At 43.6% G+C, this 27,125-nt stretch overlaps 1 protein-coding gene across 2 annotated transcripts in view; it reads left to right on the forward strand.

The window, feature by feature from the left end:
- Window positions 1-11,718: 11,718 nt before the first annotated feature.
- The window catches only part of taf1c (TATA-box binding protein associated factor, RNA polymerase I subunit C), a 65,717-nt gene continuing 50,310 nt past the window's right edge, over window positions 11,719-27,125 (forward strand). The window contains exons 1-6 of one of the 2 annotated variants that reach the window (XM_056290990.1): window positions 11,741-11,750; window positions 11,879-12,086; window positions 16,550-16,658; window positions 24,937-24,986; window positions 26,271-26,366; window positions 26,670-26,737. In XM_056290990.1, the coding sequence (XP_056146965.1) occupies window positions 11,952-12,086; window positions 16,550-16,658; window positions 24,937-24,986; window positions 26,271-26,366; window positions 26,670-26,737 (458 nt within the window). In that variant the 5' untranslated portion in view covers window positions 11,741-11,750; window positions 11,879-11,951. Of the gene's footprint in view, window positions 12,087-16,549; window positions 16,659-24,936; window positions 24,987-26,270; window positions 26,367-26,669; window positions 26,738-27,125 lie in introns of both variants that reach the window. The other variant, XM_056290981.1, reaches the window with a different exon arrangement.

Consider the following 27,125-nt stretch of genomic DNA (forward strand, 5'->3'; position numbering starts at 1 on the left):
TCTTTCGGTCTAATACAGCGGTCCACCTTCAGCTCCACCACCTTATCCAAGTCCAGCAGCCACGCCTTCCATTGCTGCGAGAATGTCTGGGATATAGGGTCATCCCAGGACATGTTCCTTCGACACATTTCTTGCAGCAGCAGCTTTGGCAGCAAGGTGAATGGTGACAAGAATCCCAGTGGGTCATAGATGGAACTGACCACTGAAAGTATGCCACGTCTTGTATGTGGTCGCCTTTCCACTGCAGGTTTAAACATGAAAGTGTCACTCTCTGCGCACCAATTCAGTCCAAGTGCCATCTCCACTGGTAGATCATCCTGCTCCAAGTGCAGCTGCCTCGTCGTGTTGGATCGTTTTGACTCCGGAATGGTCGAGAGTACAGCCCGGCTGTTGCTTGTCCACTTGACTAGCTGGAATCCTCCTCTCGAGCACATGTCAGTGAGGTCCACTACCAACTGCATGGCTTCCTCTTCTGTGGGTACAGATCTGAGACAATCGTCCACGTAAAAATTGTTGTAGATGGTGTCAGCCACTTCCTATTTAAAATCATCCTGGCTGTCCATGGCAGTCCTCCTAAGAGCATAGTTTGCGCAGCTGGGAGAGGAAACTGCCCCAAAAATGTGCACCGTCATTCTGTGCTCCACAAGACCCTGTGACGTGTCACCCTGGGGCCACCACAAAAACCTGAGGAAATCGACATGTTCCTCAGACACCTTCACTTGGTGAAACATAGACTTGACATCAGTCATCAAAGCCACCTTCTCCTGCCTGAATCTTGTCAAGACGCCGAAAAGAGAATTGGTCAGATCAGGACCCTGCAATAGCCGGTCATTCAGTGAGGTCCCTTGAAACCTCGCTCCACAATCAAAGACGACTCTCAGGGTTTTCCTTCTTGGGTGATACACTCCGTGATGTGGAAGGTACCACACTCTGCCATCCCGGCAGTCCAACTGGTGCTGAGGCACCACCTCTGCATAACCATTGTCAATCATTTCACTGATAAATGATGTATACTCCTCCTGGTAGGTCTTGTTCTTTCAAACTTTCTTTTCAGACTTTGGATACGTTGCTCGACTATGCACCGGTTGTTAGGCAGGGTGATGTCATCCATTTTAAAGGGTAGGTCCATGCAGTAATGACCTTCCTGCTTGCATGTTGATCTCTTCATTATCTCCATGAACCTGAGGTCCTCCCTTGACATCTCCGGCTTCTCTTCCAATGTTTTTTCACTGAACTCTTGGTTGTACTGAGAGACCAATAACTCCTCCAGTTTGGTGATGGATATCCTGTTGGCGTAAATGGTTGAGCAGCCTCTCTGACTCCCATTGCCTCTCAAAGGACCATTGACGACCCACCCTAGCAGGGTCCTCACGGCATAAGGGCCATCACCTTCGCTATTGATCACTTCCCAGGGTTCCATGAGCTTCGGTGCATTAGTCCCGATAAGAATCTCCACGTCTGCATCCAATCCTGGGATTTTGACTTCCTTCAGATACTCCCATTTCTTGAGGTCTCTTTCAATGGGGATGTTACGTCTTGAGACAGGGATTTTCTCCTGTGTGAAAGTTACTGGAAGCTCCAAGAAATGATTTCCATCCAAATTTGACACTTCCAGACCTGTAAGCATGTCACTTTCCATCACTGTTTCATGTCCCAAGGTTTGCAATGTGATGTTGGTCCTAGTACCTTGAAGATTCAACTTCCTCATCACGTGACGTGTACAGAAGGTCGCCGTACTTCCAGGGTCTAAGAAGGCATACGTCCGTAGCACCTTATCTCCTTTCCTAGATTTCAACTGCACTGGTACAATGGACAGAGTGCAGTCTTCGTCTCCGGCCCCAGTAGAAACACACGCCTTAATAATCGGATTATTGGCTGTTTCCTCTGACTCCTGCCGCTTCTCCTTGTTGGGGTCATGTAGTAGAGTGGGGTGTTTCAAGCTGCATTCTTCACAAGTCAAGCGACCCTTGCACTCCCTAGACATGTGACCAGGCTTCAAACATCCAAAACAAACGGCTTTCCCTTTCAGGAATTCAATCTTCTCCGCTTGAGGGAGTTTGATAAGGTTTGGACACTGGAATAATGCGTGTTCTTCTTCACAGTACAGGCAGGACAAAGATAAGGAGGAAGAGTCTATAGTACAGTCGGTAGCTGTAATTGCATTTGCAAAACTGCTTCCTTGATTGCTCCTGGTTGGTGGCTTACTCCTGTTTAGTGTTGTTACTGGAGCAGCAGGTCGAGCCTCGGAAATATTTCCAAAAAACGGATCAGAGAGAATCCTAACTTGGTTCTCCAGGAAATTCACGAGGTCTGGGAATGTGGCCCTATAGCCTCGCTGTTGTTGGATATCACAGGCTGTGGACCTCCAGCGCTCCCGCAGTTTGTATGGACACTTCAAGATAATGTTCCTCATGTTTGATGGGATATTCATCTCCTCCATGTACTGTATCTCCATCATGGCGTTACAGCACCCTCTCAGAAACCTAGAAAAATCTTGCAGTGCCTGAACATCCTCAACTTTGATAACAGGCCAGCCAAAGGCCTTTTCCATGTAGGCCGCGGCAATTTTGTATTCATTCCCAAAGTGTTCCTTTAACAGGCTCTTTGCCATTTCATATCCTTCCTGTGGTGCCATATGCATACAACTTCTGACCATTTCCCTGGGTTGGCCCCGTGTATATTGCTCCAAAAAATATAAACAGTCCCGATAGCTGCCAGTTCTCTCCTCCACGCAGTGCTCAAAACTTCTGAGGAAAGGCATACACTTTAGCGGATCACCATCAAAGAGAACCATCTCTCTTTTTGGTAAAGTCGACTGTATTTGCTGTTGGACCAGCATTGTGGTGATTTCATTCTGCTTTTGCATGATGTCACAAATGGCATTAGGGTTACTTGCATTTTGCACCACTGAGGTGCTCCAGACAGATTGAAGCCCATTTTCCTGTGTAGGCATTGGCCTTTTGGGTGCAACCGTTGAAGCTGTGAAAACATTGTGAGGCTGATGCATAACAGTTGTGTGTGGTGGTCCAGTATCCTTTTGTGGATGTGGCCTGCGGATGGAATTCATCGGTGCCAACTGTGATTTTGGCCGCACATCCTTTGAAGAGAAGACAGGGGGTGCCATTGGGGCATGTTTCATAGTCAGAGCCTCTCCTTTAGGCTGAAATGCCTTCACCGTCGGATTGAGTCCTGACCTCTGTCCTTTTTTCAGGTAAGAATTCATCCCATCAGAGGCAGACTTTCCTCCAACAGAACTGCCTTCCAACACAGACAATCTAGCAGCGGCAAGCTCAGTGTCAAGCTCCAATTGTTCCTTTTGTTTTCTTAGTTTCTCCTCTTGTGCCTCTAGGTCATGCCTCCTAGCCAGAGCAGCTGCCCTTTCCTGTAACGCTGCTTTCTCTGCCTTAGCCAGACGCAGAGCAGACTTGCTAGATCCTGAGGAGCTTGTCGAGTGAGATACTTTGCTGGACAAATTGGATGCACTATCTGCTGGTTGAATATTATCATGAATATCCTGTTTATTAACATGACCCCCTGCATCATCATTCACAAGTTCATCATCATCCACATTTTCATTTTCTGTCAACCACGTGTTCACTTGTTCAATAAAACCTTTATTGCGGTCCATTATTTTACAAAAGTATGCCTCCTGTTTACCCTTATCTTCCTCAGGTAAACAAAACTCATTGATCAATGTGTTATGGTGTTCGGTGCCAGTTTCACACAGGGATTTAACCTTTTCAATTTTCTTTGACACAGCACACACATTTTCTTTGGATACCAGACACCCCAAGAGCTCTTTGATTTCAATTTGCAATTTGGTCACCCTTTTGAAACATTTGTTTCTGTCCTTTTGCAACCTCTCAACAATCAAAGCCAACCCCTTTTCAGTAGGCTTTCTTAGCCTTTTGTTAGTAGCCTCTGGCTCATTTGAAAGCACTCTCCCAATATTATGTACATCAACATTTTCAACACTTGTTTCAGGAATATTGTCAGACACTTCATTGGCAGGCTTTTGCATAGCACTCACAGGTTTATCCTTGGATTTGTCACCCATTTTCAAAAATGTGTACTGTCACTTTAAGACGCTTCAATGCGCACTGAGTTTGACAGTCGGTGGATTTTTCTTCACTCAAAAAACAATCGCTCAATTGATCAACAATCAGAGGGTAAGTATCCACATTTCATTTCAACATTCCTTGACATCATGAATTAGAAGGCAAGAATCCATCTTCAATGAGCACATTGCAATTGGCTTTAGCCTACTTTTGGAAAAATTGTATCCACAAAACAACCATTGAAGAAGGCTACCGTAGCGGGCTGCACATCATCTTATTTCAGCTCCATTCAACAGATAAAAACATAAATACGCGGGTGCACTAACCAGACCTCCTTTTGGCTTGTGTTAGTCGGTTCCCGGTAAATTTCCTTTCCTTCTGAAATGCTGATGGACTCGTGAAATATCCTGATGCAGCCTCGGTAGCACTAGGACTCAGAAAGTATAGGTGTCAACAAAAAATATTCACTCCATACATGAGATCAATCGGCCTACTTTCAATTTCCAAACTTCTCATGAAACAGGGCAACTTCACAATCACAGTCATGCACGATGCAAAGAGCAAATCGAATGGTTTCCATGAGCCTAAGGTTTTTACTTGTGTAGCTCCGAATTCAAACAAACATTAGGAGCTCGGGTGGGTGCGGGAGATACCTTGGGTTATGACGCGCTGCTGTTGTCCAGATTATTGTTCCAAGTTGAAAGATGATGGGTTTGTTGTAGCGATGCAGGAATCCAGGTAATTGTTGAACAAAAAACTAAGCCATGACTGTAACCAAAAAGTGTGAAGAAGTGCTGTGTCCCAGCTTAGCGGTAAAAACCGTGTCAGCTCCCCGTCACCCAACCACCAGGTAACAAACACACCTACGCTTTTGTAGTGAGGAGTGCAATCACCCCAGGAAGCCACACCCACACAATACTACCACCTAGTGGTGAACTAAGATACCACATACAGAACCACCAGAATGGCTCTTACAACTGTCTCACAAAGAATTTACTTGAATAACTTTTGTTCCTTATTTGTTGATCACTTTTCCTAGCATTGAGTGTTTCTTTTAACAAAGTTTTATGTATACACTATATAAACTGCGCAACACACTGCCATGCATGCTTGTGAAAAAGGAAAACGGGGAACTGACACAGAAACACATGCAGCTCAAGTGGGAACGGAAAAAGAACCACAAGGCTGAAACCTCTTTCAGAACATGATGTGGTCAGAGTCGAAGAGCTCTATGCATGGAACAGAAAGGCAATGGTCCTGAAAGAAGTAAGTCCAATGTCATATACCATTAGGACTGAAGATGGACAGGTATTGCGGAGAAACCGCACAAGTCTGCTTAAGACTCAGGAGACATTTCAGGAACAGGCAGGTGTTGAGGTGACACCTCCTGTCATGCATCATCCTGACGTGCACCCGACTGAGTTTCTTCTACCTACCCCAACGACTGAAACACCAGTCATGCGCAGGTCTAGCAAGCATAGAAAACAGAAAGTTATAATGGACTAGGATAAAAAAAACAAAACAAGAGACTTTGAGTTTGGTTAGAGATGTCCTACAAGACATCGGAGTATGGAGTTATTTGAAAACTTATCAGAAAGTTACATTGAGTTGGGATACCTGAAAAGGAAATAATGTGACTTACCTGTTTGCTGTTATACAGTGTACCTGTACTGAAAAGTGTTAAATATTTTAACGTGCATGGATAAGTAGACACATTGCTCCTTGACTAAAGGCTCCTTGACTAAAGGCTCGACTGGTTAACGTTATCGCTTGCGGAGCGGGAGACACGGGTTCGCGTCCCGACTGTGGCGACGGTCCCCCAGACTGCCCCCCGAGTTCGCTACAATATATTGTTTAATGTTTAAATGACTAGGTGTGGCAATAGTTTAATCTGACTTACCCATTTGTTATTTTACCTGAAAAGGAAAGTGTTACAAATGTGGTGTAATGTTTAGATGACTACGTTTGGTTATAGCTTAACAGTGTCTAGACTTTATACTTACCTTTTATTCTTATTCTTTTTTGTATTAACTTCAAAGGAAGGAGGATGTAATGATATGTGCCCACTGGACCAGTAGGTGGCAGTATTGGTATAGCTTGTTTATTGTAGAGGGTTAAGGTTCATGCGCAGAACGTTCTAGGATCAGAACGTGTGACAGCCATGGGGCAAACAAGACGTGATTAAATACAGAGACAAGATTTACTTTTCAGCTTGATTTATTACATAATCGAACATTACACTCCTTCTCCGACACTGTGCCACACACACTTGCTTCCCCGAGAATTGAGGCTATTTGGTTTTCCAGCGGCGTGAGCTCAGGTGTGTGCTTGTCCCCACCAGTAACAGACGCGCCCTGACGGTGGGATGCAATTCTTCTGTTTGCCTCCACCTTCAGATCTGACCACTTTTTTATTTCTGGTACTGTCCCTTGTCGCAGCCACTGCATTAACTGCAACAGCAACATGTTTTCACTCGCTGCATTTTCTTTTGTTTGTGATCCAGGGATGCCGGAATGGGGGGGGGCCAGGGGGCCATTGGCCCACTTTTACTCTCTTTCCACATTTTTTTAAAGTCAGGAATCCCTGTATCCCCCGCTAATGCCCCTATATTGCAACACTTACGGTAAAAAGACGTTGCAGCACGCGCTGTGATTGGCTGAGAGCCTGTTGCCACGTGCGTGACGGGCGCCATGTTGCCTACCAACGTCTGACTGTCATCATGACGTTTCAATGATTTTTCCTGTGTTTTCGGCCCATTTCTCGCCGATTTGTAGCAGTTGAAGGAGAAATTGTGTGTTATGCAGCTTGGGGCTGTTCCGTTCGGCCGGGACAAGGCCGTATGATGCATCAATTTCCTCAGCATGCACAAAGGAGGGTAGTTTGGACTGTGAAGATTCGTAGGCTGGGCTGGTCCCCCTCAGCTTATTCCTGTGCTCGGTGAGTTCATTTCAATGTTTACAATTTTTTGATAAACTAACTTCCGTAGAGCATTCCGAGAGTCTGTAAGGTATCGATGTGTGGAAATCAGTTGTATAGCACATCCAAGCCATGTATAACCGTTGACAGAAATCAGGCAAATGTAAACAGTGTCAGGTTGTCATATGGGATGGATTGAGTCCTGAGCCGCGGCAGTGTGTGGGTAGTGTTGAGATAAACTAGACAAGAGCCCCGATACAGAACTGATGCTGCGCTGGCTAAACCTCGAAACAGGTAGGCCTAATATTTCTCAAGTGTCCCTGATATTATTGCACATTATCATTCATTAGTAGCCTAGTGAACGTTGCAAAATATGTAATACAACTATTCTGAGTATAGTCGTATATGATTGAGTTAGTATCAGGCAAGCCTCCTCCATTGTAGCCAATCAGAGTGAGGCTCTCTAACACACCGGGGAGGGGAGAGGGGGGAGAAGAGAGGCGGTGTGCGAGAGCTTTGTGGCTGTGTGTGGGTCGTTGAACAAATGTTTGTTTCTGTCTGTGAGCCCATATCTCCCATTGTGGCCAACTTATATATGGAAGCGGTAGAACACAGGGCCCTGAACTCCTTCAGAGGAACACCTCTGAGCCACTGGTTCAGATATGTGGACGACACATGGGTCAAAATCCAAACACAAGAGGTGCAAGCGTTTACCAAACACATCAACTCAGTGGACAAGAACATTAAGTTCACAAGAGAAGATGTAAAGAACAACAGTTTGCCCTTCTTGGACTGTGACATCCACATTGGGGAAGACAGGAGCCTCCACATTGGGGTTTACAGGAAACCTACACACACAGACCAATATATACTTTTCGACTCACACGTTCCTCTGGAACACAAGCTGGGCGTCATCAGAACTCTGCAACACAGAGCTGATAATGTGCCCAGCAGCACTCAGGCCCAACGGAAAGAACACAAACACCTGAGGGAAGCTCTAAAAACCTGCGGCTACCCCAGTTGGACCTTAGTGAAAACTGCAACACGTTCCAGAAAGACCAACCAGGTGAGCGATGTGAAGAGGAACAAACATCGCATCCCGGTATACTTCAAACCTAGCAACACGCTCCGACAAAAACTGGTTCATCTCAAAGACCGTGTACCACACACCCAGAAAAGCAATCTGGTGTATGCTGTACAATGCAATGAGGATTGCACTGACCTATACATAGTAGAAACCAAACAACCACTACACAAACGGATGGCCCAACACAGAAGGCCAAACTCCTCAGGACAAGACTCAGCAGTCTATCTACACCTAAAGGAGAAGACACACTCCTTCGAGGACAGCAACGTACACATTTTGGACAGGGAAGATAGATGGTTTGAAAGAGGGGTAAAGGAAGCCATCTATGCGAAACTGGAAAAACCATTCCTCAACAGAGGAGGAGGGCTGCGACACCACCTATCTCCCGCTTACAATGCCGTCCTTTCATCTCTACCCAGGAGACTCAAAAGCTTAGCCTCCAAGAACAACAGTCGGTCACTAACGGCTCCAAAGTCTCATGACCACTGAATGGAGCACTAACGAAGTCGAAACTAACACCTCCAACGACTGTCGTTGCTAAACATCGGAACACAAAAGAGCCATTGACATCAATAGCTCTGATAACGACTGTCGTTGCTAAACATCGGAACACAAAATAGTCATTGACATCAATAGCTCTGATAACGACTCCAAAGAGGCTAAATATCTGAGTTTCATCACCAGCCAGTCAGACTAGCTTGGTCTAGTCAGAAAGGCACGAACTGATGAAGCCTCTTGGATGAGAGGCGAAACGTCTTCACGGATATATAACCAAGTCCAGTTGCACTTGATTCAATTCCTTTGGATAGTCCACTAACTAGATTTCTAAAATTAACTCCAAAACTAAAATGTTCAAGTACCAAAAAGATAAATGGATGCTCCACAGAGTCAAAGGAAATCTAAAAATAAAATAAAACCCATCATATTCAATTTGGTTTCTATATTCAACAGTGTCCATTACCAGCCTTATATTGTTGCTTGATCTTCCCTTTAAAGGAGCTATAGGCGGCCCCCGATTTTTGACAAAATTTTAAATTTCATATTATATCTCGACAGTAATCAATAGTACTCAAAAAATAAGACGTTTGACAACGAAATGAAAAAACTCCGTCGTTCCTGTAAGGGGCAGGAGCTAAAACAGCGACACCCAATCAAACGAGCGACCAAGTCAAATGATTAGAACGAGCGAGCTGTCTGTCAAACCCTCAGTGACGCGCGTTTGTTATGTCCGACGACGGACACGTCCTCTTCATCGGACGCACCGATAATGTCTGGGAACCGCCACAGCCGGGACGCGAACTCGTATCTTCCGCACCGCAAGCGGCCACGTTAACCAGTCGACTAAAGGATGCGACAACGGCCATCAGGTCTACTTATTCATGTACGTTACACTACCCCCTTCCTTCGAGAAACGCTTCCGATGGCCTCATGGTCCTTCACGATCTCACCATCCCACTTCTGACACCAATGTAGCGAACTGAGGGGCAGCTCGGGAGCCGCCGCAGCCGGGACACGAACCAGTATTTCCCAAAAAGATAATGCTCTCATCGAAACTCTACAAAACAACGTAATTGATACGATGTTATGAGTTGTAGTCCAAAAGCATTATGTCAGTGTGTCACAGATAGAATAAGATAAAATCGCCACAGGTATACATATTGTAACGTGCATGGATAATTAGACACGCTGGTCGCTGGCTGGCGGGTCTGACCCTTTAGTCGAGCGGTTAGCGATGTCTCCTTCCGTACGGGCGATACGGGTTCGCGTACCGGCCGCGGCAGTTCCTGTGATTGCGTTGTCCCCCGAATTCGCTACATTGGTGTCAGGAGTGGGATGGAGCGACCGTAAGGCCATCGGAAGCGCATGCGCCCTGAGTTCCTGTGATTGCGTTGTCCCCCGAATTCGCTACAATATCTTGGTAGAGCTAGCTAGGCGGATAACATTAGCTAATTAGCTAACGTTAGACATAAACCGGTCAAGATACTGTAGCAGTCAGTTTTCGACAAAATTTTAAATAATAACAGGCTAGCTTGACAGCTGTGAGTGCTAACAATAGACATGTTCGTTGTTTATGTTCATTTTAATAATAAAGTTAGTTTTCTCTTTTGTGTGACACCCATTCGGTACAGTTAATTCGGCTCCGCTCAGAGTGAAATGCTTTCACTTCAATCACCTGATTGTGTTTCTGCAATAAGATTTGAAACCCCTGTTTGAAGACGAGTAGTGAAAATGTAAGTTAGCAGTTTATAGTCTGAATTTCTAAGAGTAATATGCCTTCTGTTTTCTATAAATCTGGGGTCTTTGCCAGGCTTAAATTGAGATGATAATTCCTTGTCTCATTGTGGGTGGGAGTATACAGGATTCAAATATTTCCACAAAAAAAAAAAACTCTCCTATATTTTGTCAGAAATGTCTGTAAACGTCTCCTGTTAGGCCGTCCAAGCCAGGGGCTTTGTTAAGAGACAGGCGACCAATTACTGCATCAAGTTCAGCAATTGTGATTTGATTATCACACATTCGTTTGAAGCTATCTTCAACTTTGGGAATATATTTTGCGATATCCTTTAAGAATGTGTAACAGTCCTCGTTAGAAAATTTAGAACTGTAAAGTTGGCTATGAAATTTAGGGATTTCTGAGATTAATTTTCCATCTATGATTTCTATATGATCAACTATTAAGGATCTGATATTTTTTCCGTCTTCCTTTTTTCAAAACCGCAAAAAATATGCTCACCCCCCCCCCCCCATCCATTTAGCTCTAGATCTACTAAAGGCCTCTTGTGCTTTAGTCGAGCCTTTAGTCGAGCAGTTAGCGATGTCTCTCGTGGTGCGGGAGATACGGGTTTGCGTCCCGGTTCCTGAGGTGGTTGCCCGCCGCCCCCGAATCCGGGAACCGTCGCCACAGCCGGGGCGCGAACCGACGTCTCCCACTCCGCAAGCGACAACGTTAACCAGTCGACTAAAGGATCCGACCCGTTAGTCAAGGACCAACGTGTCTACTTATCCATGCACGTTACAATATTTAACTGTTGGCTATGTCTAGTTCTTTTCTTTCGAGATCTTTTTTTTTTAATGAATGAAATGGTGAATTGGCGTACTTTATATTTTAGAAACTCACATTTCTTGACAGGCGTTGTTAGTTCTTCCGTTCATAATCTATAATCAGTGATTTAATGTTATGGCAGTAATCGTTGTTTTAATTAGACTGGAGTTAAACTTGCAATACTTGTTTGAATGAGTTCTTCTGGTTTTAGGTTTAACATAAAGATAGATAACACTGTGATCAGTTAGTGGAGCAGCAGAAATATCAGCTTGATATTACTCCTCAAAGAAAGTAAGCAGCAGCAGCAGCCAGCAGCAGCCAGCAGCAGCCAGCAGCAGCCAGCAGCAGCCAGCAGCAGCCAGCAGCAGCCAGCAGCAGCCAGCAGCAGCCAGCAGCAGCAGCAGCCAGCAGCAGCAGCTTCGTCGTCGTCTTCTACTTCTTCTTCTACTTTTACTTCTTCTTCTTCTTCTTCTTCTTCTTCTACTTCTTCTTCTTCTTCTTCTTCTTCTTCTTCTTCTTCTTCTACTACTACTTCTTCTTCTTCGTCTTTCTTGTGTTGAAAAAAAAACGTTTATCTTCCTTGTTCACACATGCTCTTCCGGGTGCAAGCACATGTCGCTGGAGTGCCGCCGGCGTTGTATGCGCTGTATGTTTTCGTGTTTCAAAGAACCATTTTCAGTTCTAGTCATAGTGTAGTGTCGTCGTAATATCGTTGGATAAAACATATCTTCATTTAACGCCAGTATGTGTTTCTCTACTGTGTTTCGACGTAAGATGGACTGAATCTGGACATGTTCATGCTTATTTGGATGGCGATCAAACCAAAATAACCGCAGATTTAAAACCAATGGCTTACAAATTCCCAAGTCAACTTTTCCCGTCTCATTTCAACGCCGGACCACCTAGAGGGGTTTTGAAGCACAACGTCGGGAAATGCGGTTCGTACGAGCGCATTTTGGGGGTGAACGCAGCGTCTAACCAGGTAAAGCCACCTGGGGCGAACGCCCCTATTAAACCCACCAAATCCGCTTTCCAGACATTAATATATGCTGCCCCAATTTAATTGAGAACACTTGAGTTAAAATGAAAGTCTAATCTCTCATTTGAAATGTCAGTCGTTCATTTATACCAATGTCTAATGTTTTTATTGTTTAATTTGTCAAATTATGTGTAAATGTATCACCAAATCAAGAAGTGGGCTTGTGAACGTTCCAAACAAGCCCGCTTCATGATTTGCTGATGAATTTAAAAACCTTAACAATACAAACTTGTTCTATTCAAATCTGTAATCTCTTGGCTCTCAAAAGCTATTTTCATTTTGTCTCCACTCATACACTGTGGCCTGTAAATGCATTTGAAATAAGCGTGACCAGCGTTTTGGCTGTGTTGTCAACGCAGAAAAAGCTACTTACAAGTTTTATTTGGAATGTAGCCAAAAAAAACAAATGATTGACCAACAAATTCAAGCTATAGTGGAAATTACCTTACGATACTTAACTTTTCAATGTGTTATCATTTTGTCTGTGTATCTCTCTTCGGTGGTGTGCTGTTGGCATTTGAAATTGGCCAACATTTCTGGTCCAGCTAGCTGGTTGAAAGTGTAGTGAAGATTTTTGAAGACTGGCTGAAAAAAATGGTTTGCATGTTCAATATTAATGTTTTAAGTACAGTAAATGAGTCAGTTTAAGGATGGTGACGAATGTGCATACAGACGGGAGGTTGAACAGCTGGCCCTATGGTGCAGCCGTAACAATCTGGAGCTGAACATGCTCGAAACTGTGGAGATTATAGTAGACTTCAGGAGGAGCCCCCCCCCCCCTAACACTGCCTCCCCTTGCCATACTCAACAGCACAGTGTCTGTTAGAGCTGTGAACGAATGCCAAAAATAGGCTTCGAACGAATAACGAATATTACACACTGAGGTTCGAATGGCATTCGAATACCTTGAATTTGCATATCACCCCCAAAAATCAATACAGAGAGAGTAAGTCTATTGCAGCCCGTGTTTTTATTAACAGCATATTTATGACAACATACAACTCCAGCACATTGTCCGCACATATTAGTCCAAAAACTGTTGTTGAGCACCCCTAAACATAAAATAAATCTGACTAGGAAAAGGCCAGATGATGTTAACTAGGGCCTACTCTAAGTAACATACAAGTAAAATAAATCTGACTAGGAAAAGGCCAGATGGTGTTAACGAATTTACCGTAAGTAACATAGGCATAGTAAATTATCCATGACCCACGGGGCTTAAAAAAATAAAATCAAGAGTCCTACTCACTGTAGTAGTATAAGAAGTTGTGCTAATAGTGGTTTGCGAGAAAAACCAAAGCGTCCACGTGTTCAGACTCGAGAGCGCTCCTTTTTTTGGTGACTATGTTTCCCGCATCAGAAAAGACACGCTCAGAGCGCACGGATGTCCCTGGCACGGCGAGGTATCTCTGAGCGATCTTCCCGAGGTGTGGATATTTTCCGGTAAACGTTACGGAATCGTCTGCTAGCTTTTCGGGATGTTTAGCATCGAGATGATTGCTCAGGTTGGTAGTGGTGGTGCGGTAGGACAGTTCTGTCTTGCATATTTTGCAAACAACTTTGTCACGGGTTCTCTCTTCGATTTTCCCATTAACAGCCCAAAACCCAAAGAATTTCCATACGTAACTTCTCAGATGTTGTGGAGTATGAATGACTCTCGCAGGAGATGTGCTAGTGCTAGTGCTAGCGCTTGGGTCACAGCCAACGTTCTTCTCGGATTCCGCCATTTCCTGTGTTCTATGAGCCCGCCCGCTCGGCGTGGGAACTGACAAGAGCTTTTTAATTTCCGGTTTTACTACGGATGTAGGCTATGCTTATTTTCATAAAATACGTTTCACGAAACCATCATTTATTTCCATTTAAACGTGTGTGCATTAATAATAATAATATTAATAAGGGGGAAAAATATATTAAAAAAATATATTACAAAAAATCGAATTTCATATTTTCATATTCAAATTCGAATATTATTACCATAATTCGAATGTACATTCGAATTTCAAATGCTATCTGACAGGCCTAGTGTCTGTGGTGAAAACCTACAGATTTCTGGGTTCCACAGTCTCCCAGCACCTAAGGTGCATCCAACATAGACACAGTGATCAAAAAGGCCCAGTAGAGGGCGTCCAGGTAGTGTAGCAGTCTATTCCATTGCCTACCAACACAGGGATCGCCAGTTTGACTCCCCGTGTTACCTCCGGTTTGGTCAGGCATCCCTACAGACACAATTGGCCGTGTCTGCGGGTAGGAAGCCAGATGTGGGTATGTGTCCTGGTCACTGCACTAGTGCCTCCTCTGGTCGGTTGGGGTGCCTGTTCAAGGGGGAAAGGTAACGGGGGGGGGGGGGGGGGGATAGCGTGAGCTTCCCACGCGGTACGTCCCCCTGGTGAAACTTATCACTCTCAGGTGAAAAGAAGGGGCTGGTGACACCACATGTATCGAAGGAAGCATGTGGTAGTCTGCAACCCTCCCTGGATCGGCAGAGGGGTGAAGCAGTGACCGGGAGGGCTTGGAAGGGTGGGGTAATTGGCCAGATACAATTGGGGAGAAAAAAAGGGGAAATTAAAAAAAACAAAACAAAGGCCCAACAGAGGATGTACTTTCTCCGCCAGCTCAAGAAGTTCAATTTGCCCCAGGAACTGCTGATTCAGTTCTACACTGCATAATCCAGCCTGTTCTCTGCACATCCATCACTGTCTGGTTTGGATCCGCCACCAAACAGGACAGGGACAGACTACAACGGACAGTTAAGGCTGCAGAGAAAATCATTGGTGTCAACTTGCCCTCCATTCAGGACTTAGACATTTCATGAGTCGAAACGGGCAGGCAACATCACTGTAGACCCATCACACGCTGATCACAACCTGTTCCAACTCCTCACCTCTGCTAGGCGCTACAGAGCACTGTACACCAAAACATCCGTCCATCCATTATCCGAACCCACTTATCCTGCTTTCAGGGTCATGGGGATGCTGGAGCCTATCCCAGCAGTCATTTGGGCGGCAGGCGGGAAGACACCCTGGACAGGCTGCCAGGCCATCACACAGAGCCGACACACACACACACACACACATCCATACCAAGGGGCAATTTAGTACGGCCGATTCACCCGACTTTACATGTCTTTGGACTGTGGGAGGAAACCCATGCAGACGCGGGAAGAACATGCAAACTCCACACAGAGGACGACCTGGGACGAACCCCCCAAGGTTGGACTACCTTGGTGCTCGAACCCAGGACCTTCTTGTTGTGAAGCGACCGCGCTAACCACTGTGTCACCATGCCGCCCTGTACACCAAAACAGCCAGATACAAAAACAGTTTCTTTCTGCAGGCTGTCATTCAAATGAACACTTAACATTGTCAAATAGATCCAACCATTTTGTATATACTGTACATATTACATATATTGTTGCGCTCTGTCATGTCCATCTACCTCAGCCATGTATTTAAGTAACAGGCTAACATTTATTTCAGTATCTCCGATATATACTCTGCACCATTGCACTTTATTGCCTCTTATTTTGCCTGTATATAGTCAATCCTTGTGCATATATCTGAAAGTTGTTGTGTTGCTGTGTTATTCTATGTTAAGTACACTGTCAGAGCCATGAAAACGTAGTCAAATTCGATGTGTTTGTAAACATACATGGCCAATAAACCTCATTCTGATTATTGTTAATATTATTAACATAGTAAGTATTTGTGTTATCTGTAAGTATAAATATGTTATTATAGTTGTGTAATTCATTCTATATTAGTATTGCACTAGTATAGTATATTAGAATTGCATTTTAATAAAAGTATATTCTCAGTATATTAATATACTTTGTTAGTATATTTTGTCTATCTACTATATATGAAGTTCCCCCTGGAAAAATAAATTGCTTCTATTCTACTCTATTTACTTTGTCAGTTTTGATAACAGAACAAGGAGATATGGCTGTCAGCCAGCATGGTGGCGGTTAAATGTCATTTTACTTACGAAAGAAATGATGTCGGTGTAGTTGTCTGCCTGTTTATCAGTGTTTGTCAGTATGATAATTAACTTAGTGTTTGACCACCTTGTGTCAAGGGCTTTCCACCTAGTGTAGAATGAATAAAGTTTTATTGACTAAAGTTCAGGATCACGTAATCTAAACTGGTTGAGAGTTGTTTTTTTTTATGCCAACTCAAGAGGTGATTTCAAAAAAACATTTTTTTTTAAAGCATTAGTCTCTTCAGGCCAAACTAAATGCAATGCAATCAGTCAAACTATTTACTTGCGATTTTTCTTTTTTTATACTTCAATGATTCCTGTGGTAAAATGTCTCATGTAACTTGGTGGAGGGTCAGGGTCGATGAGCCGGACCATGCCACCACTGTCTATATTCACGGTCAACTGATGGTGTGATGATACATTTTCAGAGCTCCAGCAGTCTTGGTGACTGGACATTTACATCCAGACATCAAGTTAAAGGAGGAACATGGCTCCCGAGTGAACCTGTAGTAAACCCCCTTCTGTATCCTGGAGCAGGTAGGTGGATAATTGTTTTCCCTTGGTGCTCAATGCCATTGGTCTTGGTTGTTCTCCACAGCTGTCTGACTGGAGTATCATTTGATTCACTGAAGAAGGTCTTATAAGATAACAAAGGCAGTATTAGGGCTGCACAACTTAATCGTATATTAATCGCATTTTCCAGATTGGCTTCTGCAATTAATTGATCGTGACTGGGGGCAATTATTCCCTCTGGATTTATCTTGCTCTGTTTTGACTTTAAGATTTGTGCATTCAAATGTTCATTTATTTATAGGCTTATAAAATACATTATGAACTTGAAGGCAGTTTTCTGTTGATTTTAAAATGACCAGTGAAATAATTCTCTTCCTGCGAATTGATGAATAATCATAATATATAATCAGTATTTAGCAAAATCACAGAAAGTTGAATCTGTTTATCTGGACATGACTTTTATTGGGCGAAATGTTTCATTACTCATCTAAGTGACTTTTTCAGTCTCAACGGACTGCAGGTATCCCTACCCTTATACACAGTACAGTTGCATAACGACCAAAACCAACAATCGGTTTCATATGCAAATTGCTGTGACAATTAACTAAAGTTATAAGGGCCATGTGTACTTTTCACAGAGGATTAGGGGAATAGTTGGAAATACAGCATTGTAAGATGGTGACAGATGTACTATTAGCCCCCCTCAGTTCAGGGAAAGTCATTCCCTCTTCACATAGATGGCCTCTTTGACTCCCTGTTCAAACCAGTGTTCCTCCCTATCAAGGGTGTGCACATCCTCATCCTTGAAAGACTGACCACTGGCCTGTAGATGGGTGTAGACTGCGGAGTCCTGGCCTGATGAAGTAGCTCTTCAGTGCTGTACCATCCTCTTCGCCAGCGTCTGTTTGGTTTCCCCGATGTAAAAGTCCCGGCAATCCTCCCAGGACTTAACAGCGTACACTACTACTATTACTTCTGGCTTGTCTTGTTAGGAGTCGCCACAGTGTATCATTCATTTCCATCTCTTCCTGTCTTCTGCATTTTCCTCTGTCACGCCAGCCACCTACATATCCTCCCTCACCACATCCATAAACGTCCTCTTTGGCCTTCCTCTTTTCCTCTTCCCTGGCGGCTCCATATTCAGCATCTTCCCCCAATTACCCAGCTTTTTTCCAGTGCACATGTCCAAACCACCTCAGTCTTGCCTCTGTGGCTTTGTGTCTAAACCGTCCAACCTGAGCTGTCCCTCTGGTCTCACAACCATCTTGTAAACCTTCCCTTTAACTCTTGCTGGTACCCTTCTGTCGCAAATCACTCTTGATACTCTTCTCCACTCACTCCACCCTGCCTGTACTCTCTTCTTCACCTCTCTTCTGCACTCCCCGTTACTTTGAACAGTTGACCCCAAGTATTTAAATTCATACACCTTCGTCACCTCTACTCCTTGCATCCTCACCGTTCCGCTGACCTCCCTCTCATTCACACATATGTAGCCCGTCTTGCTCCTACTGATTTTCATTCCCTTTCTCTCCAGTGCATACCTCCACCTCTCCAGGCTCTCCTCAACCTGCACCCTACTCTCGCTACAGATCACAATGTCATCCGTGAGCATCATAGTCCACGGAGACTCCTGCCTGATCTCATTCATCAACCTGTCCATCACCATTGCAAACAAGAAAGGGCTCAGAGCCGATCCTTGATGTAATCTCTCCTCCACCTTGAAGCCATCTGTCATTCCAACTACACACCTCACCATTGTCACACTTCCCTCATACATATCCTGCACCACTCCTACATACTTCTCTGCCACTGCTGACTTCCTCATACAATACCACACCTCTCTCGGCACCCTATCATATGCTTTCTCTAAATCCCCGAAGACACAATGTCACTCCTTCTGACCTTCTCTATATATCTCCATCAACATTCTCAAAGCAAACATCGCATCTGTAGTGCTCTTTCGTGGCATGAAACCATACTGCTGCTCGCAAATCGTCAGCTCATAACCTAGCTTCCACTACTCTTTCCCATATCGTCATGCTGTGGCTAATCAGTTTAAGAGCGTACACTATATTTTTCTGTTTGTGCCGGGCGACTTAGTCCTTGGGGTGGACCAAATTCTGGCACAGTGTATTTTGGGGTTTGAAAGCAACTGAGATTTGGTGTTTGGAAATTATACATCTCAACTGTTCTGACACTCTGGCCACATACGGAATCACCACAGGTTTATGCTTAGGTAGCTGTTGTCCTTCTCGTCTTTTCGATCAGCAGGTGCACTTTTGGGCATCTTTCTGACTTTGACAAACACCCAGTTGGGATAACCACACTTAACCAGGGCCTGTTTACTGTGGGATTTCTCCCCAATGTCTTGCTCCCTCATGCTGTAATTTTGGTGTTGCTGATGTGGAAGTTGATCTCTCCCTCAGGGCATGACAGGTGACCACTGTGTTTCTGCCCCAGCAGCTTTTTCGTAAATCCAAATGGAATTGCAATAAAGGCACTGCGCTTGCGGGCTTTTCCCTTGCCCCCTTCCTGTGCCACTCAGCGCACCGAAGGGTGATTAGCCTTTCCCTTATCATGCCTCGAAGTTATGACAAGGCTTCCCTCTTTTCCTCACTTGCCTTCCTGTACTGGCTCTTGAGTATCCTCTGCTCTTGTCTATGTTGGGCAATCTTAGTAACTTCGTGTTGTCAAGAGCAAATGTTTCAGTTCCAGGTTTTCATTCATTGTCCCCCCCCCCCCACTGTTGTAACTGCCAAGGGAAATGGAAGAAAAATAATTGTTGAAAAAAATATCAATAAAAATATCAATAAAAAAGTGATTTCCCACAGCACCTGGTTGGTGGTGCTGTTGGCTTTTTGAGATTTACAAAGTGAGCAGTGCATTGGTTTCATATGTCAGTTTCATGAGTAAATTGTATGTTGCAAAAGTCATGTAAAGTGCAGGAGAATAACTGCCTGATAATTACGTTCTCCCATACTGAATTTTTGAAATCATACAGTGTGTGTGTGTGTGTGTGTGTGTGTGTGTGTGTGTATATATATATATATATATATATATATATATATATATATACATATACATATATACACTCACCGGCCACTTTATTAGGCACACCTGTCCAACTGCTCGTTAACGCAAATTTCTAATCAGCCAATCACATGGCAGCAACTCAATGCATTTAGGCATGTAGACATGGTCAAGACGATCTGCTGCAGTTCAAACCGAGCATCAGAATGGGGAAGAAAGGTGATTTAAGTGACTTTGAACGTGGCATGGTTGTTGGTGCCAGACGGGCTGGTCTGAGTATTTCAGAAACTGCTGATCTACTGGGATTTTCACGCACAACCATCTCTAGGGTTTACAGAGAATGGTCCGAAAAAGAGAAAATATCCAGTGAGCGGCAGTTCTGTGGGCGAAAATGCCTTGTTGATGCCAGAGGTCAGAGGAGAATGGCCAGACTGGTTCGAGCTGATAGAAAGGCAACAATAACTCAAATAACCACTCATTACAACCGAGGTATGCAGAAGAGCATCTCTGAACGCACAACACGTCGAACCTTGAGGCAGATGGGCTACAGCAGCAGAAGACCACACCGGGTGCCACTCCTGTCAGCTAAGAACAGGAAACTGAGGCTACAATTCGCACAGGCTCACCAAAATTGGACAATGGAAGATTGGAAAAACGTTGCCTGGTCTGATGAGTCTCGATTTCTGCTGCGACATTCGGATGGTAGGGTCAGAATTTGGCGTCAACAACATGAAAGCATGGATCCATCCTGCCTTGTATCAATGGTTCAGGCTGGTGGTGGTGGTGTAATGGTGTGGGGGATATTTTCTTGGCACACTTTGGGCCCCTTAGCACCAATTGAGCATCGTGTCAAAGCCACAGCCTACCTGAGTATTGTTGCTGACCATGTCCATCCCTTTATGACCACAGTGTTCCCATCTTCTAATGGCTACTTCCAGCAGGATAACGCGCCATGTCATAAAGCTCGAATCATCTCAGACTGGTTTCTTGAACATGACAATGAGTTCACTGTACTCAAATGGCCTCCACAGTCACTAGATCTTAATCCAATAGAGCACCCTTGGGATGTGGTGGACCGGGAGATTCGCATCATGGATGTGCAGCCGACAAATCTGCAGCAACTGCGTGATGCTATCATGTCAATACGGACCAAACTCTCTGAGGAATGTTTCCAGTACCTTGTTGAATCTATGCCACAAAGGATTAAGGCAGTTCTGAAGGCAAAATGGGGTCCAACCCGGTACTAGCAAGGTGTACCTAATAAAGTGGCCAGTGAGTGTATATATTTAATATCCATCCATTATCCGAACCGTCTATCCTGCTCTCAGGGTCGCAGGGATGCTGGAGCCTATCCCAGCTGCAGTCATTGGGCGGCAGGCGGGGAGACACCCTAGACTGGCCGCCAGGCCATCACACAGGGCCGACATACACACACCCACACATACACATTCATACCTAGGGACAATTTAGTATGGCCGATTTACCTGACCTACATGTCTTTGGATTGTGGGAGGAAACCGGAGCCCCCAGAGGAAACCCAAGCGGACACGGGGAGAACATGCAAACTCCACACAGAGGAAGACCTGGGACAATCCCCAAGGTTGGACTACCCCGGTGCTCAAACCCAGGACTTTCTTGCTGTGAGGCAACTGTGCTAACCACTGCACCACCGTGACGCATATCAGTGGTGTAGTCGGGGCCATACGCACGTATACGCCGTATACTTACCTTTTTCCCGGGGCTGTTTGCGTATACTGAGTTCTAAGGATCAATATTTGCGTATACCCTCTTTTTAACTGCTTAACAAGCCCGTAACCTACTGTCTTTTTTAGCTTTCCATACCTCTCCCAGGTCACACAGGGTTAAACTGAGTAGCGCGTGGAACAGATGTAACTACAGTGGCTTGCAAAAGTATTCATACCCCTTGAACTTTTCCACATTTTGTCACGTTATGACCACAAACATAAATATATTTTATTGGAATTTTATGTAAAAGACCAACACATAGTGGCACACAATTGTGAAGTACAAAGAAAATTATACATGATTTAAAAAATGTTTTACAAATAAAAAACTGAAAAGTGCGGTGTGCAAAAGTATTCAGCCCCCTTTTCTCTGAGTGCAACCCATAGCCTTCAGAAGTTGCCTGATGATTGCTGAATGATCGAATGTTGACCTAATGACTAAATAGAGTCAACCTGTGTGTAATCTAATCTCCGTACAAATACAGATGTTCTGTGACGGCCTCAGAGGGTTGTTAAGAGAATATTGGGGAGCAAACAGCATCATGAAGTCCAAGGAACACACCAGACAGGTCAGGGATAAAGTTGTGGAGAAGTTTAAAGCAGGGTTTGGCTATAAAAAGATTTCCCAAGCTTTGAACATCTCACGGAGCACTGTTCAATCCATCATCCGGAAATGGAAAGAGTATGGCACAACTGCAAACCTACCAAGACACGGCCGTCCACCTAAACCTACAGGCCGAACAAGGAGAGCACTGATCAGAGATGCAGCCAAGAGGCCCATGGTGACTCTGGACGAACTGCAGGGATCCACAGTTCAGGTCGGGGAATCTGTCCAGAGGACAACTATTGGTCGTGCACTGCACAAATCTGGCCTTTATGGAAGAGTGGCAAGAAGGAAGCCATTGTTAAAAGAAAACCATAAGAAGTCCCGTTTGCAGTTTGCCAGAAGCCATGTGGGGGACACAGCAAACATGTGGAAGAAGGTGCTCTGGTCAGATGAGACCAAAATTCAACTTTTTGGCGTAAATGCAAAACGCTACGTGTGGCGGAAAACTAACACTGCACATCACTCTGAACACACCATCCCCACTGTCAAACATGGTGGTGGTAGCATCATGCTCTGGGGGTGCTTCTCTTCAGCAGGGACAGGGAAGATGGTCAGGGTTGATGGGAAGATGGATGGAGCCAAATACAGGGCAATCTTGGAAGGAAACCTGTTGGAGTCTGCAAAAGACTTGAGACTGGGGCGGAGGTTCACCTTCCAGCAGGACAACGACCCTAAACATAAAACAGGGCTACAATGGAAAGGTTTAAAACAAAACATATTCATGTGTTAGAATGGCCCAGTCAAAGTCCAGACCTAAATCCAACTGAGAATCTGTGGCAAGATCTGAAAACTGCCGTTCACAAACGCTCTCCATCTAATCTAATCTGACTGAGCTTGAGCTGTATTGCAAAGAAGAATGGGCAAAAATGTCAGTCTCTAGATATGCAAAGCTGGTAGAGACATACCCCAAAAGACTTGCAGCTGTAATTGCAGCAAAAGGCGGTTCCACAAAGTATTGACTCAGGGGGCTGAATACTTTTGCACACCGCACTTTTCAGTTTTTTATTTGTAAAAAAAATTTCAAATCATGTATAATTTTCTTTGCACTTCACAATTGTGTGCCACTTTGTGTTGGTCTTTCACATAAAATTCCAATAAAATATATTTATGTTTGTGGTCGAAACGTGACAAAATGTGGAAAAGTTCAAGGGGTATGAATACTTTTGCAAGCCACTGTATGAGCGAATCGCAGCCTTTGAGTAGTATGGTTTCAGCCAAATGAGCCAATCAGTTGGTTGGACCCGCCTCTGACGTTGAGATCTGTCACCGCCAGGCTCTGCATCGAGCAGCTTCTCGAGACATTCACACTTCACAGACGTAAGAGAATGGTAAGAATATCACCCAAGTGAACCTAAATAATCGATATATTTGCTATAGCATGATAAAATTACTTAATCACTGCCATACTTGTAGAACTAAGAGGCTCCATCCGCGCTGTTCGTCGTTGCAGATACGAATGCTTGGATTGCCGTTTGCCATTTTTCTAACCGTAAGTTAATATTAGCTAGCTACCATGTTAAATGATTGTGAGCAAGGCTAACATTGCTAGCCAACTCTAAAGTGGACTGTATGCTTAATTCCCATAGTTTATGCAGTTTTTTGGCCGGTAATTTTTTTCAGATTACCCGCCATTGGCAGAGGAGCCAAAATGTCTTCATATTTTAGCTGTTTGACTGAGCTGATATAGCATAAATAACTGTATAAATGTAAACAAAAAATGTACTGAGCTCATTTAGCATGTGACTGTATAAATTACTTAATTTGATTATTATTTGTTTTTTTGGAGAAAATGATGTAACCGGTTATTTTCTTGCCCGGTGCGGGATTCGATACGGGATGTACTGCACCACAAGGCGACATCGCTAACCGCTCGGCTAAAGGGTCAGACCTGTTAGCTAGGGACTAACGTGTCTTATTAGTAGTTTACAATGATACACTCAATGTTACTAATAAACAAAACAAATTAACAATGAGCTGATGTAGTAAAAGTGACTATGTATAAATGTATTATTTAATTGTATTTGTTTTTTAGAGAAAATTATACGCTGTCATGTAATGATTCTCATAACATTACTAGTAAACAAAACAAAATAAAAATTGACTTCTCTTGTGTCCATTTTTGGGCTACCAAAAATTGATCTCCATCCATCCATTTGAGCACTTTCATCCATTTGAGCACTTTCCCTACCATTGAGTGTTTCTTTTAACAAATATATTTATATACATATATACAGATACTGGTATTGAGTATTGGGTATTGAGTATCAATATCAGAGATTTTACCTAAATCTTTGAGTAAAATGTCAAAAGTAAAATGGATTGATTGATTTACTGCACTTCTGGCTTATTTAAGCCTGTATTTCTTGAATGGTATAAAAAAACATTTATCAGTTATTTTGGCCATCAACCCCAAATTAATGGTCTAAATCTGCACTGTTCAGCAAAAGTAATGGATTGGATCGGTACTTGGCCAATAGATAGATACTTTCTTGATCCCAAGGGAAATTAAAGTACTTAATACATTCATACTTTTAAGTCGATATGGGGTATGAAGAAGTGACATTGGTACATCACAAATTTGTTTTGTATGTTTTTATCTCAGGCAAGATTAAGAAAAATGACTTAGTACTTAAGATTCATGTATCTATACTTTAATTAAAAGAAAAAATTAATATTGGAATGTGATGTATGTTAAACATGAAAAGATGAATCAAACCAGATAACTGACAACATGATTGGGGGGGACCCTAATAATTGGTAAAATGAGACTGTTGGTTGTTTTTCATATTCCACAGATGAAGGAACAAAAAATAAGATAAACAAACTTAAGTTGTGAGCCAGTTTATCTGTCTTGATCAGTAATCACAACATGAGTGATGACAGACTTCATTGTTTATTATCAAGTTGTCTCTTTTTCTAGATTATCGTTGGTCCATAGCTCACCCAGATCCAGTGGACTGCACGGAGCACGTGAGTCCATTTATTTACCACTTCTTCATGAGAGATGTTATTACGTCACTATGCCCTATCCATTCCCAGCTGACAGTTCGTTTGTCTGTTGCTCTGCTTGCTTTTAACGTTTTAATTTTCCCTTTAACTTTTAATTTTAATATCTAACAACTTAACAACCCCGTGGTGGATTTTATTCAGTCATCGGCTTCTGCACTGTCTTGATCACACTGAAGCCTCCAAGCCTTCTGTGTCCAATTCACAAACTTTCCAAGACTGTGTTAAACAATCTAGTTAAAAACTCCACTGACATCTCACCTAAACACCTGCACATGTATGTCATCTGGACCAACCGCCTTTCCACTCTTCATAGCTGCCTTCACTTCCTCCGTGCCAATCCACCACACTTTCTTATTCACTGTCCTCACATCATCCAACCTTCTCACTCTCATTTTCTTGATTCATCAGCCCCTCAAAGTACTCCTTCCAGCTTATCAACACACTCTTCTCACTAGTCAGCACATTTTCATCTCTATCCTTCATCACCCTAACTTGCTGCACGTCCTTCCCAGCACGGTCCCTCTGTCTAGCCATCGGTACAAGTCCTTTTCTCCTTCCTTGGTGTCCAACCTCTCGTACATCTATCTCACCATCCACCTTTTCCTTTGCCTTCACCACCTCTCTCTTCGCCTGATGCCTCATCTCCTATTGCTCCTGTCTGTTTTCTTCATCTCTGACTATCCCACTTAGTAGTATGGTTTCCACCGGCACCCTGTTGGCCAACAGTAACAGTGGCAGTTGTTGATAATCCGGGTCTTGATCGATCCGATATGGAAATCTGATTTATGAGCCGCATATTTGGTTTGGCAAAGGTTTTACGCCAGATGCCCTCCCTGACACAACCCTCCCCATTTATCTAGGCTTGGGACCAGCACTGGCACAGCGATGCACTGGCTTGTGCATCCTCAGTGACTGGGTTACCACTGAAAGATATAAACAATAATATTAAATAATTGACCAGCCCTGTTGAAGAGTTTCACACATTTTTATGCTGAAAGTTTTAACTTAATGTTTTGACTGAACATCTTGTTATTTATATGTAGCCGGAAAAGCTGGCTAACTTCCCTGGTATTCTGCCTGTCATCTTGATGTTGGATATAGACTCCTACCTCCAGATGACACTGGGCTCGGTTATCTTTTCATAGCAACTTATCCAGTAGCTTACCAGACATAACAACTAGTATGTGCGTGCGTCAGTTAATTTTAAAAGTTTTATTTTTAACACCGTTTCTTTTCCTTTTTTAGATGGCAAATTTCTACCAAGACAACTACAAAGATGCGTTCTACTCAATGAGCAGTATTTTGGAGGACCACATTGAAATTGAAAGGAGAAGAGGAAAGGTGAGAACAGATCAGCTGAAGGAATACAGGAGACGCATTGGGCTGAACTCTGACAGCTGGCACCTAAAAACAATTGCTAGTGAGAAGTACTGGTTGAAGCTCTCTCAGCTGCTAGCACACAGCTTAAAGCCCTGTGAAAGCAACTCTAAATTATTCATAAACACAAAGTAGTTTGATATTGCTTCTCATGAGGTTGCAACAAAATGTATCATTGCTGTAATAACTGTTTGTATGAATGTATGCTAACACTTTGTATCATACAAATGTAGGAAAGAATTTACAATACATCTCTCTCCCTTTCAGAAAACTATGAAGGACTCGGTTTACATGCGGGGGGTTAAAAGCTTCATGACCAACCTCGAATATAAAAAGTGAGTTGTAATGGCATGTGAAATGTAGGTATCCATCCATCCATCCATTATCCAAACCGCTCATCCTGCTCTCAGGGTTGCGGCACACAGAATAGAGATCATACAGAAGTACCAATGATGTTCACGATGTGTAAGATGGAACGTGACGTCACTGGACCGCTGCCATTACTGTTCGACTGGAGCTAAAATCAAAATATTGCGAATTTTGCATGTTTTCACACTGTTTTCATGGATTGTCGGTCATAATGAGTTGCGAAAATGCTGTTGTTGTTCGTAAAGGGGCTAATTACTGCCATGGCATCCACTGCAGGAGTAACAACAAAGACACCATCGAGCTGAGGACGGGTAGAATCGTCCGATTCCATCGTTGAATTTTGCATCTTTTTAT

The sequence above is a fragment of the Lampris incognitus genome, chromosome 1 (assembly GCF_029633865.1).
Source record: "Lampris incognitus isolate fLamInc1 chromosome 1, fLamInc1.hap2, whole genome shotgun sequence".
NCBI classification, from domain to species: Eukaryota; Metazoa; Chordata; class Actinopteri; order Lampriformes; family Lampridae; genus Lampris; species Lampris incognitus.